General features: G+C 40.2%; 1 protein-coding gene across 1 annotated transcript in view; it reads right to left on the reverse strand.

Moving 5' to 3' along the window:
• Positions 1 to 22,503, reverse strand: part of DYM (dymeclin) — a 313,354-nt gene that overhangs the window by 108,259 nt on the left and 182,592 nt on the right. Inside the window, exon 13 of the mRNA XM_006891704.1 lies at positions 11,536 to 11,638. Within this exon, the coding sequence (XP_006891766.1) occupies positions 11,536 to 11,638 (103 nt within the window). The remainder of the gene's footprint in view (positions 1 to 11,535; positions 11,639 to 22,503) is intronic.

The following is a 22,503-nucleotide window of genomic DNA, read 5'->3' on the forward strand; positions in this document are numbered from 1 at the left end:
ACAGAAACCTGATGAATTGGAACTGACGTGAGGGCAGGGTTTGTTGGTTTGTTTGGGGTTTTTTGTTTGTTTTTTAGGGGAGTTGTATTGGTATTTTGCTTATTAAATAAGGCTGAAACAGACATGTATCTTTGTGTAGCTACAGACCTAATTTCCAGTATACAAATACTGACATTTTCTAAAGCCAAATCACTGCTCAAGACATATTTTCCCTCCCTGAAAATAATAACTTTTTCAAATGATAAAATTTATTTTCTCTCAGTCATCCTCCAGTATTGACATCTACATGCTATTACATTCAACAACAAATGGTTGGCATTTCCGCTCCCCTCCCCAGTGCCCCAAGTACTTTGGAGTTGTTTTTTGTTTTAACAGCTGTATTAGGATATAGTCTACATACTAAAATTTCATCCATTTAAAGCACAGAAGGAGCCCTTCAGACGCAGGTGCTCTGGGAGCACTCAGTTGCTAACAGAAAAGCGGGTGGTTCAAACCCGCCGGCTGCTCTGCAGGAGAAAGCATGGCAGCCCTCCTGGTAAAGACTGCAGCCGTGCAAACGCTATGAGACAATTCTACCCTGTCCTATCAGGCTGCTGGGAGTCAAAACTGACTCAGGGGCAACAGGCTTTGAAAAACACACAACGCGAAGGATTTTTGTTTCTTTAGAGTTGTGCAACCCACCACGATTTCATTTTAGGGTGTTTGCATCACACTAAAAGAAATCCTTCAGCCATTAGTTGTTGTTGTTGTTGTTGTTGTTGTTGTTGTTGTTGTTGTTATGTGCCATCGAGTCACTTGTGACTCATAGCGACCCTATGTACAACAGCCCTAAGCTCCGCTCTGTCCTGTGCCAATCGCACTGTCTCTGACACTCCCATCCCGATTACCCCAGTCACTGAATCAATCCACCTCATAGAGGACCTTCCCCTCCGGCACTGTCCCTCCACCCTCCCAAGTATGATGTCCTTCTCCAAGGACTGGTCTCTCCTCACAACATGTCCAAAGTATGTTAGACGGAGCCTCAGAATCCTTGCCTCCAAGGATTCACCCAGTTTAGCTCTTTCCAGGACGAATCTGTTTGTTTTCCTAGCAGTCCATGGTATTCTCAATACTCTTCTCCAACACCATAGCTCAAAGGCATCAATTCTCAGCCATTAGTAGTCACTCCTTATTCCGTTTTACACCCTCAGTCCCAAAAATAAATAAATAAATATATTCATTCAGTCAATCTGCTGTCAAGATCTGCCTATTCAGGCCGTTTCACACACATGCAATCACACTGTATCTGTCCTTCTGTGATTGGTCTCTTTCACTGGCACAGTGGTCCATCTGTGTTGGACTATGAAATAAGAAAGTCATTTTTCTTTTTTACTGTCTAATAATACTCTCCTGTATGGATATGACACATGTTATTAACTGGGCATTTGGCTGGCTTCCCTTTATGGATATGAGAGCTGCTGCTATGAACCTTTTCAAATCTTCCGAATGTGTATCTAGGAGTGGAAGAGTGGAATCGTTGGGTCATACGCTAATTCTTCAGTTAGTGTGTTAAGAGACTGTCAAACCATTTTCCACAATGGATGACTCTGTTTGGATTCCCACTCATTCGTGGGAATCCTAATTTCTCTCTGTCTTTGCTAACTCTTGTTATTATCTACCTTTTTGATTCTAGAAGCCTATATCCCCTGGAGCCTAGTGGTAAAAGACCCCAAGGCATTAAGTCTGAATCCACCAGCTGCTCCACAGGAGAAAGATGGACCAGCTCCTCATATGGATTTTACTAACTTTGAAAACCCACCGGAGGATCAGTTATGACTCAAAGGTACATAACAGCACAAAACAGCAGCAATTCAGTATAAGCAAAAAACCTACAAAAGAAACATTAATTCAATATTATTTATGTATCAACTATAGACTCCAAGTACTATGAGATCTGAGCTACAGAGTAAGCACTAAAAAAGAAGTTTAAAATGAAAATGACACAAAATTAATCAGAGAGGAAAATCACAAAATTAAGATTTTTCTCTTCATATGGGAATTTAATCAGAAAAGCATATAGTAACTTTCTGAAGAAAGCAAATGCATAAAAATATATATAAAACTTAAAATGTGAACTAAGTTGTTACCAAAAAGAGATATCAACTCAAAAGAAGCGTCATATGACATAGTCCAGGATTAGGGATTCCAGACAGAATAATGACGATGCATAATCATGACTTCAGTGAGCTCTGGTGGCCTAGTGACAAAAAGCTGAATTGTAATTCCAAAGTCATATGGTTCAAATCCACCAGCTGCTCCATGGAAGAAGGATGAGCAATTGCCTCCAGTATGATTTGAAACCCTCCAAAAAGGGTAGAGAGAATGGTGCAGCGGTGAATGACTGGAAACCCAAAATCTCTGTAAATGTTTATGAAAATTAATAAAATATAATTATAGAAAAAAAAACCCTCCAAAAACCCACTGGAGGGTCAGCTATGAGTTAATTCAGACTTAAATGCATGCAACAACAACAATCATGACCTGTTCCAAACTAATGTTAAAGAAATAATTTTTGTATTTTAGGAAGTTCAATTTAAGATAGCCAACTATTAAATTAGATAACGGAGATTAAACAATCTATCCATCTGTATGGTACTAGGCAGGGAGGGGGAACCCCAATACCAGTACACCTTGACTTTGAAAGAATTAATTTTTGACATCAAGACCATATATAATCCAGTGTGAAAGTCAATGCATACAGACTCTGTAAGTAAACAAGTATAAAATAAAAATTTTCTTTAAAAAAAGAAGAAATAACAGGAGAAACAAGTTGGTATAAAATTCATTCTATGTGCTTTTTAATGAGTTAAAATAAAAAATAAATTGCTGAAAGAAAATATTAAAACTATTATTCTATAATCAGTGAAAACATCCTTTAAATGTGCAAAGAAAAATAAAGACATTTAAAAAACTAAAATAAAAAAAGACTATATATAAATTAATACAGGAACAGTAATAGCTGAAAAAGCAGGTTTCCTGCTGGTGTTTTGGTTAAAGCACTCAATTACTAACCAAAAGGTCAGTAGTTTGAATCCTTCAGTCGCTAAGAAGGAGAAAGACAGAACAATTTATTTCCGTCAAGTTTATAGTCTTTAAACTTCTATGGGCATTCCAATTTTTTAAAAGTACTATAAAAAGAAAATGTCCACAATATCTTTAAAAAAAACCAAAAAAACAAAACACACGAACCCACCCAATGATACTGTTCTACGGGGCAGTTTTACTTTGTCATGTAGGTTCGTGTGGAGTCAAAATCAACTCTACCAAGGCAGGTGTTTCATTCCCCTTTGATTATCTTAGAGTGTCATGCACATTGCTCCAAATCTATCTTGTTGGTATAAGAAAATGGCCAAAGAAGTCCAACTGCCTGACACACAGACGATTCCCCTTTCAGACTCCTTTTCCATTTAGGACACATACCAGAGTATAGAGTGAAGGGTGGGGTTTCATACTCAATTGAGGACTGTTTTGTTTAGTCATTTACAACAATCTCTAAGCCTCTCTAAGGGAAGAATGACAGAAATCAATTGCAGAACATGAGATCAGGTTTAAGTGTTCTTTTTTCTCTGTGTATGCATAAGAAATCATTGTTTTGAACAGAACTTTTTGTGTTCTCCCAAATTATGTTAGCAATTCTAGCATCCATGGCTGTGGTCATAATGCCTTTTGGGAACGGGCTGTTTTAGTTATGTTAACAAGTAGGATGAGTGCCGGGTGTGTCTTCTCCTTTGAGACAGAAGAGATCAAAGCAGCAGTCTAGGAAGCGGAGATGCCAAACTACAGGAAGATGCCCAGAGGCAGAAGCTCAAAATCACCTTCCCTACAGCCTCTACCTTGGAGTCAGACTTCTAGTCTCCTAAACTGTGAGAAAACAAATTTCTGTTTATTAAATCCCACCCACTTGAGACATTATTGTTACGTTGTTGTTGCTGTTATGTGCCTTCCAGGTGCTTGTGACTCATAGTGATCCTATATACAAAAGTACTGAGCGCTGAACCCTGCTCCATCCTAAGCCAAATTTATTGTGTCTTGTGACACACCCACCTCCAGTGCCCCAGTCACTGAGTCAATCCATCTCACGGAAGGGTCTTCCTCTCCTGTGCTGTCTCTCCACTCTCCCAAGCATGATGTCCCTCTCCAAGGTCTGGTCCCTCCTTGCAACATGCCCAAAGTATGTCAGATGGAACTTCAGAATCCTTGCCTCCAAGGAGCAGCTTGGTTTCACCCTCTCCATGATGAACCTGTTTATTCTCCTAACAGTCCATCAAATATTCAATACTCCTCTCCAGAACCACAGTTCAAAGGCTGCAATTCTCCTTCTGTCATCCCTAGTTATTATCCAGCTTTCTGATACATAGTAAGTAATTGTGAAGGCCATGGCATGGATCAGGCACCCCTTAGTCTTCATTCTGACATCACTACTCTTCAGTATTTTGGAGAGGTCTCGGACAATGGATTTTCCCAATACAATTAGTCTTTTGATTTCCTGGCTGCTGATACCAAGAGTGTTGATTGTGGAGCCAAGCAAATTGAAGCTGTTAACAATCTCAGTATCTTCACTATCATGATGCTGCCAACTGGCCCAGTGGTGAGAATCTTTGTTTTATTTTTTTAAATGGGATTTTAATAAAAGTTTATAGAAAACATGGATTTCCATTCACTCATTGTTGCACATTTTCCTCCCTGCTCACCCCACCCCCGAGTTTGCTTTTCTCTTTGAAAAAAAAAAAATTCAAATCTTTCATTGTTATACAACTGCCTTCCCCAGTCCACTTTACTATGCAGCTCTTATTCTTGACTTTTATCATGCAAATAATACCTAATCATAGATTCCATTTAAGCAGTTCTCTCTCCCTTATCTGTTTCAATACAGTGTACATTATTTATCCTTTCTTTTCTTAGTTTTCCCCCAACCCCAATCTCAGTCCTGTTTTATAACAGTGGCATTATGCAGTATTTGTCCTTTTGTGACTGATATTTCACTCAGCATAATGCCCTCCAAGGCTACCCATTTTGAATAATACTGCATGAGTTCCTTGTTTTTCAATGCAGCGCAGTAGTAGTATTCCATTTTGTGACTATACCACAGCTTCTCTATCCATTCATTTGTTGATGGGCACTTGGGTTGTTTCCATCTCTTTGCTTTTGTGAACAAAGCTGCAATAAACATGGGTGTGCATATATCTGCTTTGGTGGCAGTTCTGGATTCTTTAGAGTATATTCCCAGTAGGGGAACTGCTGGGTCAAATGGTATTCTATTTGCAACTTTTTGAGAAAGTGCCATAAAGCCTTCCACAGTGGTTGCACCATTTTATACTTCCATCAGGGTTCCTTCCAGTTTCTTCACAACCTCGCTAGTATTTGTTGTTTGCTGCTCTGTTGAATTTTGCTATTCTTACTAGAGTGAGATGATATCTCATAGTTGTTTTGAGAATCTTTGTTGTCTTGATGTTGAGCTTCAATCCATATTGAAGGCTGTAGTCCTCCTTAGTTTCAGAAAGCAGTGTTGTGTTATCTGCATAACGCACACTGTTGATAAGTCTTCCTCCAATCCTGATGCCACATTCCTCCTCAAAGAGCCTGGCCTCTCAGATGTTTTTTCCTGCATATAGATTTAAATGGTCTGGAGACAGGAGAAATCCCTGGCATACATCCTCCCTGATTTTGAACCACGCAGCGTCTCCCTGCTCTGTTCTGATGATTGCCTCAGCATCTTTGCTACAGTGGCATTACTAAGACGGGATCTGGTGGTGGTGTTAGGGGCCATCAAGTCAAGTACAGCCCAAAGTGAACTCAAGAACGACAGATCTGAACGTTGCTCTGACCTGCACCACCGTCACAATCTCCACCTGCTCAGGCCCATCGTTATAATCACTGCGTCACTCCACCTTGTTGGGAGTCATCCTCTCTTTCTCTAATCCTTTACCTTTCCCAGTATGATGTCTTTTTCCAAGAACTAGACTCTTGACAACAAGCTCAAAGTACGTGACACAAAGATTCACTATCCTGGCCCAGACCTGAGGAGCCCCCGTACTGGGAAGCAGTGTGCTACTCTAACAGATAGCTACCCAAAACCATGCAAGCAGGTTTCAATCTGGGTAATGAGGAGAAGCTAGAAGAGTCTCCAAGTCTCTAATAATAAAAGTCCTGATTGCCCTGAAGTGATTATTGCAGGAATTATGGACATCAATACTAATTCTAATGAGGGCTCAGACAAGATCTGGCGTTCAGGGTGGTATGGCTGTAGAGTTCAGAAAGAATTGAGGAGAGTTAGAAAGTTTCTGTCTTTTGATAATACAATCACCACCACCAGTGGAATTTTGCCAGAAACGTGGTGAGGCTTTGCAAGGTTAGACCTTGTCGTGAGGTACTGCTGAGACAGTCCATTTACAGAGACCCTATGTACAAAAGGACGAAGCACTGCCTGGTGCTGTGCCATCCACACCACTGCCCAGTCTGCAGGCCTCGTCTCAGAAGCTGTGCTGAGTCAACTGCTCCTCCCCTTTTCCTATCAACCTCTTAACTCTACAAAGCACACTGTCTTTTTCAAGGAACTGGTCCCTCCGGGTGACACATCGAATGTACATGTGACAAAGTCTCACTGCCCTGGCTTGAGAGGAGCATTCTAGTTGGACTTCTTCTAAGACAGTTGTATTTATTCTTCTGGTGGTCCCCGGCATAGTCAATGTTCTCAGCCAGCAGCCATAATTCAAATAATTCATAATTCTTTACGGTCTTCCTTACGCTTTTGAACACATATGAAGAAATGGAAAATATCAAGGCTTGGGTCAATTACACTTTATTGTTATCATGTACCATCGAGTTGGAACCACCTCACAGCTGACCCTCCAGTGGGTTTTCAGAGGCAGTAAATCACACTAGGGGAGACACTGCCCACCATTCTCCCACGGAGTAACTATGTGCCTTTGGTTTGGCAATGCTATTCCTCAGCACTAAGTCACCAGAGCTTCCTACCTAAAACACTAAGTGACATCTTTTTTTTTCCCACAAAGTGACATCTTTGCATTTAACACTTAAAAGGGGTCTTCTGATAATTAGTCCAAATGTAATATATCTGTTATAACCTCAATAGATAACTAGATCATATACATCTCAATAATTCTCAAATATTTTGGTGTCATGACCCTTTTATAGTCTTAGAAATTACTGATTCTCTCAAAAGTTATCTTTAGGTGAATCATATCTATATCTATATCTAGCACCGTAGGAATTGAACAGATGATTTTAATGCAGAAGAATTTAAGGACACACTCTATTAGCTGTCAAACCACTGCCACCACCATGCAGAGGGTAAGGAATTGTGCCGGTAATCCTAAGGCAGGCAGTTAAAATCCACCGGTACCCTAAAGGAGGAAGATGGACAGTCTTCGCCCATTAGCTTACAGTCTCTGAAAACCCAGTGGAGGGTCAGCTAGGTGGTGGTTCTGAATGGATGGCGGGTAACAGACACACCACCATCACCACCACCACCACCATCACCACCACCACCACACTACCTAAGAGAACAAAAGTCAAAATGAGACTGAAAACCACAAAAATATGTCAGTTCCACCTGGCAGCACTGTACCTACCCAGCAATTCAGTGACAAACTCTTATAGCTACTGCCTGTACTTCTGCCGAGTTTAATTCCCCTTTTTCTGGCCATTCCCCATTTGGGTTCTCTCTTTGTATTTATGGTGTGGAGTTGGGTTGCAGGGCCAAGTCTTAAAGAAAAAATCCTATAAGTTCGACCTAGAATGAAAGATAATATTCTCATCCAAAAAGTCACAAAGGTGACTGCTAGAAATCAGGGAAACAAAGCTTTTAAGTACTGAGATATTTATCACATTAAGTACTGAGATAGTTATCTATAATTTCCGGCTCTAGCAAATGATTCTAACAGTTTTCTCCTGGGCCATTAATCATAAAATTAAATTTTAAAAATCCTTACATAAAGACAACAAAGCACCACCAAGTCGATGACTTTCGCTTGCTTCCTCCTACATAAACCTTTATCACCCTGCAGAGGTGAAGGTCAGTCACTCTCTGTGGGGGGCTCTCTTGACTAACTTCTGTTTTATTTTTTCCTAAGCAGCCAAGGCCGTTTTCTCATTATCTAGAACCTTGAGAGGAGGATTTACAGTTTCTCCTTAGATCTTCTGAGGAAAAACATGGTTGTACTGAAATACTAATATTAATGTTTTTTTTGTTTTGTTTTTCTTTTTTTTTTTTTTAGTTTTGTGTTTTATTTATTTAAGATGTTCAGGCCTTGACTGCATATTTCCGCAGAGGGTACAGCGCTCTTTTCGCTGCTGCTTCTTGGTCTTGGTCTTCAGGTTCTCCTCATGCTTGTTGAGCCTTCGGAAAAATATGGAACGCTTCATGAATTTGCGTGTCATCCTTGCGCAGGGACCATGCTAATCTACTCTGTATCGTTCCAATTTTAGTATATGTGCTACCGAAGCGAGCACACTATTAATGTTTTTAGAACTTGTTCTTTGCTTCCTATGTTGTTACTCAAATGACTCGTGAATTAAACATTATAATGAGGACAAACATATTCTTAATAAACTCAAATACTCCCAGATAGTCTGAAAGTACTCTGTGTACCACAGTGAGAAGAAAAACATATCTTTATTCTGAAGCACTCTTGGCTAACAGAGTTCATTCAGTCCTGCTGGAGGGAAAGTGCGCATCTGGGAACGTGCTGCTGTATTAAAGCCTTTCTCATTTTCTCTTTCCATAATTTTCACAAACAAGTAGTCCTAAAGCATTAGTTCAGGAAACAAAAATTTCTGTGGTTGCTGGCAAAAACACTTAGCAAGTAAAATTTCTAAGAAAGAAAAAGGAAGGAACATACTTTACTTTTTTCAGTTAATGGCCAATTTAAAAGATGAGGACAATAAGAATATGGTTTCAGATGTGCAAGCCACTGTTTTGACCACTAAAACAGAGTTATCATGAAAGGGAAGCACTCAAGAGTGCTTTTTTAAATTTTATTAATTTTAACGAAAGTTTACAAAGTTTCAGAGGAAGGTTTACAGTTTCCCCTTAGATCTTCAGAGGAAAAACATGGTTGTACTGAAGTACTAATATTAATGTTTTTAGAACCTATTCTTTGCTTCCTATGTTGCTACTCAAATGACTTGTGAATTAAACATTATAATAAGGACAAACATATTCTTAATAAACTCAAATACTCCCAGATAGTCTGAAAGTTTCCAATCATTCATTGTTGCACTCTTCTTCCCTGCCCACTCCCCCGCTACCCCAATTCATTCTTCTCCTTGAAAAGTAAAAGAAAAACTTATTGTTATGCAAACCCTCCCCCCCAAGTCCACTCTACTGTGCAGCCTTCATTCTGGACTCCTGTCATGACAATAAGAGTGCGAACTTTTAAGGCTACTATTTGCTTTAATCACTTTTGAGATCAGTGGCAAGAGGAATGATTCACAGTTGTCATCGCGACAACTGAATCGGTGCTAACCACTTCTTCAATTAACTCCGAGCAAAGGCAGCGAAATTCAAGTTCATACACCCATTTGGAAAACGTTGTGATTTGCAAAGTCGCGCACACAAATGTTAAAATAAGGACCATGAATGGCAGATTCCAAATGGAATTTTTCCAATAACTCTAGGAAGCAGATGCTCTAAGAAATTCATTTGTACTTAGTGAAAATTTTATGCAAGGGAAGAAAAAAAAAATCCAGTCACTCGGTAACTCTAAAACTGGTAAAGTTCAATGGCAGCGTGACACGCCTGTCATGAATTCAGACCTGGGCACCAGTCACTCACTGAAAACTCCATAGCTGTCAAAAACTATGACGGATTACCCATTTCCTCAAAGAAATCTCAACTTTCTAGGCCTCTTATAAAAGAAAAACGCTACAAGGGCTATCTTGGGACTGTACAAATCTAATATATATTCATGAAATGACAAGGATGCTTCATAAATCAAATTATAACTGTGTACAAAAAAGAACAAAGCGCTTACAGGTGACTCAAAGTAAAATTCTTCAGGAACAAAATTTCCCATGGCCATCTTGGAACTCAACGGAAGTTTCCAAGACGAGGGAAAAAGAACTGGGGGTGGGGGGGTGGGAAGCATTTTTATTAGAACAAGTCATGCCAAGTATAAAGTTCAATAGGCGACTGTGCTCATTTTTAGAAGTTCAGAATAGGTGAGACACTTTTATCATATTTTCAAAAAGAGAACTGGGTACCTGGATGGGCATTCTACACACACACACACACACACACACACACACACACACCCTGAGACAAGCAGCATCAGGCAGGCTGTGGCTGTACACAGCTGTCCTTGTTTATCAGTGGTTCATCTCCAGACTGGGTGCTGCTCCCACAGCCTCCTACCAGCCATCCATTTAGAAATGAACCATAGGAAACCAGCAGAACAACTCCCAGCTGCCTAGTGTGCACCCTTACTTTCAACCTGGAATTTCTATTCTCCAGAAAAGTTTCTGTGATCAGCCCGGTAGGCTGCTGTCTGGAGGTTCAGAGGGGTCCTTATTAAGCCTGTAGAATTCTGTGACTGATGACAATGCTTTGTGCATCTATACCTAGGCCACATTGCAAAACATAAGAAACGGAACAGCAGCGTTGTCCCAAAGGAAGCCCTCATCCTTCCTCCTTCTATTATCATATGACATTCCCCACTCCACTCCATCCTCATCTTCTCAAGTCAGGTAGTCATATGCGCACCACCTTTACAATGGGACAAAACGGCCTGTCACTGCTGTTCTCTTTTGACCTCCGGGTGCTGACTAGATACACTAGGGTGGCAGCCGGATCATAGCAGAGCTAATGATATTCTCCTTCTCAGGAAGTGAGAATCAGAACTTCAAAACTGATCACTTTGCTGCAGGTGTTAAACTCTATGCTATCAGTCAGGGCTGCGGTTACTATTTCAGGTCCAAGTGCACTGATGAGCAAATGGTCAAGTCTGGCCTGTAGAAAGGTGCAGAGGAATGAAACGGAAGCAGAAAGGAGCAGACACTAGAACCTAAATAGCCCCAGACAGACAAGATATTCCTGAATTCAAAAGCTTTCTGGGTCCATTTCTCCATGGAATCCAGGTGCACATTCTCTCTCTCTCTCTCTCCTTGATTTCAGTGAGAAACCTTCACATAGATTCTATAAAACGCCGCCTCCTGTCTTTGTGTTTCTCTGGGTGGGTTTGTATGATATGACTATTAATTATTAAAATTCAAAAGTTTAGGGTTTTCATTAGCCAATTCACATTAAAAACTCTTCCCTCATCTTGAGGAAATGAAATTTGAATATTAAAAGTTTGTAGACTATCAAAGACAGTGCCTTAGATCTGAATGTCCAAATCACCTGCAACTGAGAGAGAGAGAGTGAGAGGGAGAAAAACACCAATATTTCATTGTAATTAAGGGGGAGGAGTGGCACAATTTATAAATTTAACAATGAAAGGGAATTTTTTTAATTGTCAAAGAAAGGTAACTACTTACATAATCTGGTAGAGGGACATCATTCGAACCCAGTGAGCCTCGCAGTGACTGTGTGGCTTGTTCCAAAACCTTGCTGTGTTTTTTAGACAGCAAAGAAAACAAACTGAAAAACAGAGCAGATAAAACATACATTAAAGGAAGAAACTAACTGTCTCCTTTTCTCGGTCTTAAAAGGAATTCTTTAATTCACAGCATATCAATTACGCTGGAATATATTGGTAAACAATCACAATTCTTTGTTCATCGTATACGAATATTATCTATTTAACATGAAGTGATGAGGATGTTTAAATTTTAAAATTTGAAGATTATCCAAAAGTGACTAGAGCAGTACATCACCAGAGAACTACCAGAAATACAAGCTGGGTTTAGAATGAGCTGTGGCACTAGGGACATCACTGCCAATGTCTGATGGATCTTGGCCGAAAGCAGGGAATACCCGAGGAATGTCTGTGTTTCATTGACTATGCAAAGGCATTTGACTGTGTGGATCACAACACATTCTGGCTAACTCAGAAAAATAGAAATCACAGAACACCTGATTGTGCTCATGTAAAACCTATCCTTGGACTAGGAGGCAGCTGTCAGAACAGAGCAAGGAAACACTGCATGGCTCAAAATCAGAAAAAGAGTGTGTCAGGGATGTGTTTTGTCTATATCTTTTCAATCTTTATGCAGAACAACAGATCATTTGAGAAGCTGGACTTTATGAGGAGGAATGTAACAGCAGAAATTGGAGACAACTTGTCAGTAACCTGCACTATTCAGATGACACAATCTTACTTGGTGAAAACTGAGGAGGGACTGAAGCATTTGCTGCAAAGGGTCAAGAACTATAATTTGCAATATGGGCTGAAAGATAACATCAGAAAAATGAAGAGTCTTCCACCAGATGCTCTGCCGGGGAAGGAGGGACAATCTCCTCCTGTACCAGTCAGATCTGATTTGACGGTACACGCACACAAAAAAATAATAATAATTAAAAAAATTTAAAAAAAAAAAGAAGAGTCTTACCACTGGCAATTGGCAGCAACATGATAGATGGAGCAGAGATTAAGACTGTTAACACTTTCAGCCTGCTCAGTTCCACAATCAACACTCCTGGCATCAAGAAAAAATGCACTAGGAAAAGCTGCTGTCAGGGATCGCTCTAGAGTGTTGAGTAACAATGTCAGTCTAGAGACTAAGGTGTGCCTGACCCAGGCCATGATCTTTGCAATTATTTACCATGCATCAGAGAGCTGGAGAATGATCAAAGATGACAGAAGAATTGATGCCTTTGAGATGTGGTGCTGGAGATTATTGAACATACCATGGACTGCCAAGAGAACTAATATGTCTGTCCTACAGAGGGTGAAACAAAGCTGCTTCTTGAAGGCAAGGATTTTGAGACTCCATCTCAAATACTTTAGGTAGCCAGGAGGGACCAATCTTTGAGGAAGGATATCATGCTCTGAAGGGCAGAGGGACAGCGCAGGAGAGGAGGACCCCAGATGAGATGGACTGACACAGTAACTGGAGTAATAAGGATAGGTGTGCTAGAGACAATGGGATTGGCTCAGGACAAACCAGGGTTCGGAGCTACTGTGCAGAGGGTTACTATGAGTTGTAGTTGACTTGATGGCACATAATCACCACCACAACTTAGTAGAAAGGACAGCAGAGAAAGATTTTGAGCACCTGCAGCGTGGACTGACTGTGGCTAACTCATAGTGTAATCTATTACAAATGACCTGGGTTTGAGATCTTTAAGGTTTTCACTTTCAAGAAAGTGTGTTAGCTTAGATTATTTCTCTAGCAAAATACAGAGTCCATTATTCTTGATTATAACTCTATATACTGAATGCTTAAAATAAATAAATTTTAACTTTTTAAAAAGTATTTCTATTTTAAGACTACTGCTTTTGGCCAAGACAAATTACCAGCATCTCACTAATTCTTCTGGCACAAATTAATAAAATACATGAAACAACTGTTTTCATGACATACAACAGGTGAAGTGTAGAACTGTCATCTCAGAAAAAGAAAACAAGATACACACAGGGCCACCCACATAACGGTCAGAGATGCTCTGTAAAGGAACTGTGCTAAACCATGGTCCAGAACGATGAGGACCTGACAGTACCCAGCAGGACCGTTCAGCCCCGAAAACAAGAGCGGCGTGAAGTTGAGGCTGCTCTGGCAGCTGCGATCTGTGGGGTAGAATACTAGAGATGAGAGACTTCCAAGAGAGGCCTGCCAGAGAGTATGTAAGTGTCTTCTTGAATATCTGGCTGAAAAATATGTTGTCCCACGCAGAGTAAGACCACTGAGGGACAGCAATGAGCATAATGTTACTGAGAACTTAACAGATTCTGGGAGTCACAAAAGGCTGAGGGATGTTGGCGTTACAGTTAGTGAGTGTGAATAAAACTCCCTAAGCATCCTGGGTACTCAAGGGAACACTAAGGAAGGTCATGCGTGAGGAGCAAGGCCCCTCAGGGTAAGGTCCCCGCTCTATCTGGACCCTAACAAAGCCAAGTGAACAATATTCAAAGAAGTAAAACGGAACCACAAGTAAATTAGCTCTCTTCCAGAACAAAACTGAACAATTCGTATAGACAACAAAATCCAGACACTCAACATTGTGGCATCCACAATTTCAAGCAAACAGTAAAGATTACTAGACGCACAATGCAGGAGAAAAATATGATTCCCACAAGGAGAGAAAAGACCAGCCAATAGAGATCCTAGAGATGCTGAAATTAACATCTATTTTTAAATGCTGGAAAATTTAAAGAAAAACATGAACATAATGAGGAAACAGATGGGGAGTATCAGTAGAAATGGAAATGTTCTGGCATATAGTTAACTTACTTGTAGATCAGTTTTATCTCTTTTAAGTCTGTTCATTTAGCTTCGTTGAGAGTTCATCTAGAGTAGCATCCGTAACTCTGGGTTACAAGAGCATTACTCAAAAAGAAACTCAGAAGAGTTTTTAAGTTTTCTCTTTTGTTGCCAAACTCACTCACAATCTATTTCATCACAAGGATAACGAAATCTCATCTCTTATCCTTCGGGCATGTTACCAGGTGGGGCCAGTCCTCGTAAAGAGGCATCGGACGGTGCAAGGAGGCGAGTAAGAAAAACAAAGAAAGATCCTTAACAAGAGGGACAGACACAGGGACTGTAGAAAGGGCACAAGCACGTCACAGACCGTGAGGGCGGTGCAGAACAGGGCAAGGGTCAGGCGTTCTGTTCGCAGGGCCAACTTCATGATACCGAAAACCAACACTTTTTCATCTACACTGATTGGTTTTGTTTTCTTTTAAATTCATTGTCCAAGTTCACAATACACAATATACAATACTTATAATACTTAACTACAAGTTAACATTAAATTAATTCAAGTCTAAAGATCTCTCCAAATTACTGAGACACAATGATGTCAGTTTGAAGAGTAAGGAATAAAACACATCTGATTCGGCCATGGACTTTCTCATCCATCACTGGCAATGTGTCCGAGAGCTGGACAACGAATGAAGATGGCTGAAGAAATGATTTCTTTGAGTTCTGGTGTTGGAAGAATACGGACTATCCCATCGACTGCAAAAGAACCCCAAACAGATATCTGGAAAAAGTGCAGCCAGAGAGCTCTCTGGCAAGGATGGTGAAACTTCTCTCATATTTTGGGCTTTCCTTAGAGAAGGATATCGTGTTTAGAAAGGGGGAGGGTCAGCAAGAGAGAGGAAGATCCTCAATGAGACAGACTGACACAGTGATTGCAACAATGGGCTGAAGTGTGTCAGAGATGGGGGGATGGCACATGACAGGACAGGGGTCACATCTGTCGTTGACATGACGGCTCTCCCCGCCCAGCCCTCCCCCCCACCCCAGTTCACTTCTCTCTTTGAAAAGTAAAAGAAACACTCTCTCCCTGGTACACAATCCCCCCAGCACCCCTTCCACCGCCCCAAGTACATTCCACTACGCAACCTTAATTGTGGACTCTTGTGATAACCATAATACCCTATCATACATCGCTTTTAAATTATTCTCTCCCTCATCTGTTTCAGTGCAGTGTAATTTATCCAGTTTTTCTCAGTCTTACCACAACCCTGATATCAGTCCCATTTTATAACAGTGGCACCATGAAGTATTTGTCCTTTTGCGACTGAGATATTTCACTCAGCATAATGTCCTCCAGGCTCACCCATTTTGAATAATATTGAATGAGTTCCTTGTTTTTCAATGCAGTATAGTATTCCATTGTGTGAGTATACCATAGCTTCTCTATCTATTCATTTGTTGATGAGCACTTAGCTTGTTTCCAACTCCTTGCTATTGTGAACAAAGCCGTGATAAACATGGGTGTGCATTAGATCTTTCTCTTAATGTTCAAGTATGTCACCTCCACTGAAGAATGGACGTAATTGATAGCAAGTTTCATCATTAATTTTTTGTCTTTTTCTTATTTTTACATTATCTTTAGTGAGGGTTTTTGGGTATAGTCAGTTTGTGGTTTTGGGGGGTTTTTTGCAAAACAAAGATTATTTTTATTTTACATTATTTTTTAAATTTGTCTGCTTACAAAGTTCATATATATTGTGTTTCACACTATTTTTCATTCACATTGTGTTTCATACAGTCATTCTCATACATTATAGTTTTTTTTCCCAGCCTCTGAATTTTAATTTCTTTTTTTATTTCCATTCATTCATTGTTGCACTTTCCTCCTTGCCCACCTTTCCCCCACAGTTTGCTTTTCTCTTTGACTAGTTAAAAAATTATTTCATTGTTATATAATCCTCACCCCATCCCCAGCACACTCCACTATGTAAGTTTTATTCTGGACTCTTGTCATGACAATAATACCTAATTATATATTCCTCCTAAACAGTTTTCTCCCTCATCTGTGTCAATGCAGTAACATTATTTATCCCATCTTTCTCGGTCTTCCCCCAACCCCGAGGTCAGTCCTGTTTTACAACACTGGCACCATGCAGTATTTGTCCTTTTGTGACTAAGATACTTCACTCAGCATAATGTCCTCCAGGGTCACACATTTTTAATAATATTGCATGAGTTCCTTGTTTTTCATTGCACCGTAGTATTCCATTGTGTGACTATACCTCAGCTTCTCTATCCATTCATTTGTTGATGGAAACTTAGGTTGTTTCCATCTCTTTGCTTTTGTGAACAAAGCCACAATAAACATGGGTGTGCATATATCTGTTTGAGTGGCAGTTATGGTCTCTTTGGAGTATATTCCCAGTAGTGGAATTTCTGGGTCAAATGTTATTTCTATTTCCAACTTTTTGAGACAGTGCCATACTGTCTTCCATAGTGGTTGCACCATTTTACACTGCCACCAACAGTAAATAAAGCTTCCAATTTCTCCATAACCTCATCAGTATTTGCTGTTTGCTGTTCTGTTAACTTTTGCTATTCTTACTGGAGTGAGATGATATCTCATAGTTTTCTTTAATTTGCATCTCTCTTAGAGCTAGGGATTTTGAACATTTCTTCATGTGTTTGTTCACTATCTGATTGTCTTCTTTGGTGACGTATCTGTTCATATCCTGTGCCCATTTTTCAATTGGGTTGTTTACCTTTATCTTGTTGTGGTGTTCAAGTATTTTATAAATTCTAGATATAAGTCCCTTATCAGATATATTCATTACCAAATTTCTCCCCCCAGTCTGTGGCTTCCCTTTTTATCCTGTTAGAGAAGTTTTTGAATGTGCAAAGGGATTTTATTCTTAGAAGGTCCCATTCATCTATTTTATCCTCTTCTGGTTGTAGGTGAAAATTAATTTTTTTTTTTTAATGTTTAAACAAGACTTAGGAACCAAAGTAAAAAAATATTTGAAATAATTTTCTCTGAAAAAGGAGGGCTAGGGTTTTGGCTTTTGTTGTTTGTTTATTTACTCTGAAAGAGAATACTAACAACCTGTTCTCCAGGTTAGTAGAGGACCATATGAAAGCAAGCGAATTTAAACTGAAACACAAAATACTTCAGTTGGACATGCCATGACATTCCAATAACATGGAAGTGGAAATTCTTACTATGAAAGGCATAAAATGCTGAAATGGTCCAAGGAACCAGCTGTGAATAATGCTTCCCAGCTATCTTGAAGGAAGTTCCCCTTTGCTGCCTCTGGCCGCTGCAGCCAGAGGAGCAGCCTCCATGTCTGTCCGTCTGCCACGGACAGTCGAGCAATGGGTGGTCGTCCGTAGCTGCTCCAGCTTCTTGATCACGAGGAACAAGTGGACCTCCAGCTGGAGGCCAGCAACCTCCAAGCCCGCAATCCCTTCCACTACATTGGGCTGATCCACGTAAGCCCGTGGGCGTGGAGGACAACAAGGGGGTTGTGTTGGTTGAGAAGCGGAGGTCAGGCCCGAGGAAGCCAGCCACCTCCTCCGTGCAGACCACCATGCACGAGCACGCCCGGGCCACGCTCAGCAGCATCGCGCACGGGATCCACAAGAACATCCCCGGCCTGACCTGCACAGGGCCGCCGTCCACAGGGCCAGCATCCGAAGAAGCCCGTGATGGTACAGAGGAAGCCAACCCGCCCCACTGAGAGCTTCTGAGCACCTGCCCCAGCAAGAAAGACCCCAGCTTGTCTCCACCACAAAGAAAGAAAGAAAAGAAAGTTCTTGAAGAACAGATGATTTGAGGTCACTTCTAGTTTTCTGACCATCATGAAATATAAACAGAGAATTCACACTTACTTCAAGTTTTCATTCCTGTACAATTTAATAGGCTTTTTCCTCACATCACATAGCTAGAGCTTTCAGATTTTTTTTTTACTTTCTAAATCTGACTTCTCTTTTGCATTTTTAAGACAAAATGACCTAAATTCATATAAAACATGACTTGCAAATCGCTGAGTGATAAAAGTAACTTCTGTATAAAACTTTGCATTCAAAGTAGTGGCCTTAGTTTCATCCTCGTTAGAGTTGGTGAGAGAAACAAATCACTCATGCAAAGAGGTAAATAAGATTTTAGAATCTCCATCTACGCTTAATATTTACTCAAAGAGAACAGAGATGTTAGAGTATTTTTTTAAATTATTGTTGTTGATTGTCGTTCGGTCAAGCACGACTCATAGCGACCCTATGAACAAAAGACCTGAAGGCTTTCTCTAACTATTGTCGTTTTTCAAATTTCATAGAGTTTCCAGAGGCATGTTGTTTAGCAAGTGGATTCCCAGACTTCTCTGTATGTATAACAACATTAGTTATAAATTGGTTTAACAATAAAAACTGAGAATAGCCAAACCAATTATCAGGAATAGAACAAGTGCTGATCAAGAACAGAAGAGGTTAATAAACTCTCAGATATTCATACGTGACATAGAAAGTTGAAATGATCTAAAAGTCACATCTACCAATACGGAGATACATAGAAAAAATAATGCTGCATAAAACTATGCCTGACCCTTACAGAAGAATGTGAACGTGGTAACATGTAAAAAGGTATTACATTTCTTTTTGTAGATAAGACATGTGAAGCAGTAACTTAAAAATATATATGAAAGTGATATCTCATCTGTAGAATTCTTTCCTGAGGAAGGAGAGAATAAAGCAGAGTCAGGATGAAAACACAAGGAGGTTGTTCTTCTGTACCATCAAGCTGGAAGTGACTCACAGCTGACCTACAGTTGGGTTTTCAGAGGCAGTGAATTGCACACGAGGAGACTGCCATCCTTCTCCTATGGAGATTTGAACCACATGCCTTTGGAACTGCAGTAGAGCTCTTTTCCCTAAGCCACAAGAGCTCTGAGGTATAAGGTGCTAAGATATGTATATATAATGTGCACAAAGAAAGACACACACAGACAATGTCATATTGGTCACACTCTATGCAGAATATACAGGTGATTGGCCTTTACTTTTGGGTGTATGTCTAAAATGGTATATTTTCAAAATGTGATTAAAACATGCCAAACTGAAGGAAAGAAGAGGTCAGAAAACAGACAGCATCCCACCAACAGAAACCGCATACAGGAAGAATTGCATGTGGTCACTCTAAGCTGGAACATGACTAGAAAGACCCGGGCTGCTGAGAACGGGTCCGGTTCAGAGTACACAAGTGGTGGCAGGAGAGGAAACTAGGATGAAGACAGTTTGAGACTAGTCTTTGAAGGGCTGTTTACGGCACATTAAAAGCTCTGAATGCTGACAGAACATCAGTCTTACAAAATAAGACCAAGGCATGGCTACCTGTTCCTAAGGAGATGAAGTCTAATGGGATGTTGTGGGGGGAATGGTCTATGATACTGGAAAGATACTGAAAAGTCTATGATACACGCCAAGGATCTGAACAGAGTGCTGCAGGAGCATAGGAAGGTTAAAGGGCTTGCTGACTGGGAAAAGTAAAAGGAGAGGGAGAAACAGTCCAGGGAGGACAAACAGCGCACAGGAGGACACAGAGTCCAGGGAAGTACCAAGGTGGGATAGTGACTTTCTGTATGGGTAAAGACGTAGTAAGAGATGAGGGTGGCAGGACAAAAAAGGGCCACATCAAAAAAGGCCTTGTGTACCACGTGGAAAGGTATGTGCATTTCATCTTGTCAAGTAAGTGAGACGCACACGAAATTATGTCAAATATTTGCTAAAAGCTTGCTATGTGCCCAGCATGTGCAAACTAAGGGGATGAGAGGAATGAGTATCTTGCCCATAAGCAGCAGGATCAGAAGACAAGTAGGCTGGCTTTAGAATATGCTTCTACAGTTCTGCCTTGAAAGCCATGAAACTTAGACGTGCTTGGGAATCTCCAGGTAGAGAAATAGCCAGGTGGGCAGTTCGGAAATGCACTTGATGCTCAGGAAGTAGATTAAGACTAATGTTGGGATTATCAACAACCACTGAAACATAAAAAGTGGAGGAGACCTCATAGTTAGCAAAGGGGAGTATTATGCAACACTGAAGAATAAGAAAGAATTAGAAAATTACTGCTTAATTAATGAATTAGAGGGATAGACTGATCAAACTTCGTGGACTACTGATATGTATACTGTGTTGATGGTAATGTTCTTTATCGACTATTATTATGCGTGTTGAGGATGGTGTTCTCGGTTATGTTCTTGTTATTATGTGCCATCGAGTCACTTGCCTCTCAGTGATCCTAAGTACAACAGCCCTAAACCCTGCTCTATCCTGTGTCAACCTTATTGTCTCTGGCATATCACCCCAGCGAATCAATCAATCCATCTCATCAAGGGTCTTCCTCTCTTGAGCTGTCTTTCCATACTCCCAAGCATGATGTCCCTTTTCCAAGGACTAGTCCCTTCTTGCAACATGCCCAAAGTACGTCAGAGGAATCTTCAGAATCCTTGCCTTCAAGGAACAGCCTGGTTTCATCCTCTCCAGGATGAATCTCTTTGCTCTCCTAGCAGTGCATGGTATATTCAATACTCTTCTCCAGTACCACAGCTCAAAGGCATCAATATTCCTTCTGTCATCCCTAGTCACTGTCCAGCTTTCTGATGCATGGCAAGTAAATTCAAAGACTATGGCCTGGAACAGGTGCACCTTAGTCTCCAGACTGGTATCATTGCTCTTAGTACTCTGGAGAGGTCTCTGACAGCAGACTTTCCCAAAGCAATTTGTCTTTTTTGATTTTCTGGCTGCTGGTACTAAGAGAGTTGATTATGGAGTCAAGCAAACTAAAGCTGTTACCATCTCAATCTCTTTACCATCTATCATGATGCTGCCAATCGGCCCAGTGGTAAGAATTTTTGTTTTCTTGACGTTGAACTTCAATTCATATTGAAGGCTTTCATCCTTGACCTTCTGCAGCAAGTGCTTCAGGTCCTCCTCTCCTCAGTTTCAGCAAGCAGGGTCGTGTCACCTGCTTAATGCGGATTGTTGATGAGTGCTCCTCCAATCCTGATGCCATTTTCCTCCTCATAGAGCCCAGCCTCCTGGATGATCTGTTCTGCATATAGATTAAAAAGGTCTGGACACAGGACACCTCCCTGGTGTACACCCTTCCGAATTTAAACCATACAGTGTTTATGGACTGTTGTTACCTGTGTTGATGGTGATGGTCTCCCAAGACTATGGTTCTAACCTTGGATGGAGATTTTTCATTTGCTGATATCAGCCATTCCTTAGACTGTCAGTAGATAAACTATAGGACGTCCTCCTAAGATTTCATCTAAGGGTAGAACAGAATGCAGGGAACCACCTTGGTGAAGAATAGGTGAAAGTTGCTCTAGATTTTATGAAAGAATAACTAGATACAAGGTTTTGTTTAATGCTACTTTCATTTCTTATCCTATTTCATCAAAGTGGATTTAGCTGGAATAGATAGATGATCAACTTCTAATCCTTTTCCATCCAGAGGAGAGGAGATGCACAAAAATAATTGAAGACATATTCCTGATCGTCATCCACAGGCTTAACGAAAATAAGTTCTGTTCTCTATACATTGCAATGTATCACTACTTTGCTGGAATAATCACAACCAGGCCCCAATTATAATATGTATGTTTCAAAGGATTAATAAGAAATTGAGTATTTTAAGTGAGAATCTTTTCTTATAGAAACAATGCTTTGAGTCTTTTTGTATTGAGATTATAAAGTACTCAGCCACTTTTGCAAGAAGGTTTTCTATAGGAGAAATACAAGTCAATATTTAATTTCTCTTATAAGACACTTTGAAAAAAATTTTTTTATAAGACATGTTCTTAAGGAGAAGATGCATTAATATATTCAAAGGCATTTCTGAGCACAAGTAACTTGTTAGCTAAAAACAGTACAGAGGGAATTTCTCTGTATTACCATTAGACACTTCCCTCTTTAGGTCACTTATTCTCCAGGTAGTTTTTTATTTGGGGGAAAAGGACAAAGAGACTCAAATTAGAAGTTCTCTGTGTATTTGGGATTTATAGGTTATTTATTAGGTTGATTATACATCAAGAACTGTATATTCGTTCTTTCTCCTTGATTAGCTTTTAAAAGGCTGACTACAAA

This window comes from Elephantulus edwardii, unplaced genomic scaffold (assembly GCF_000299155.1).
Source record: "Elephantulus edwardii isolate Elephantulus edwardi_28Jun2011 unplaced genomic scaffold, EleEdw1.0 scaffold00103, whole genome shotgun sequence".
NCBI classification, from domain to species: Eukaryota; Metazoa; Chordata; class Mammalia; order Macroscelidea; family Macroscelididae; genus Elephantulus; species Elephantulus edwardii.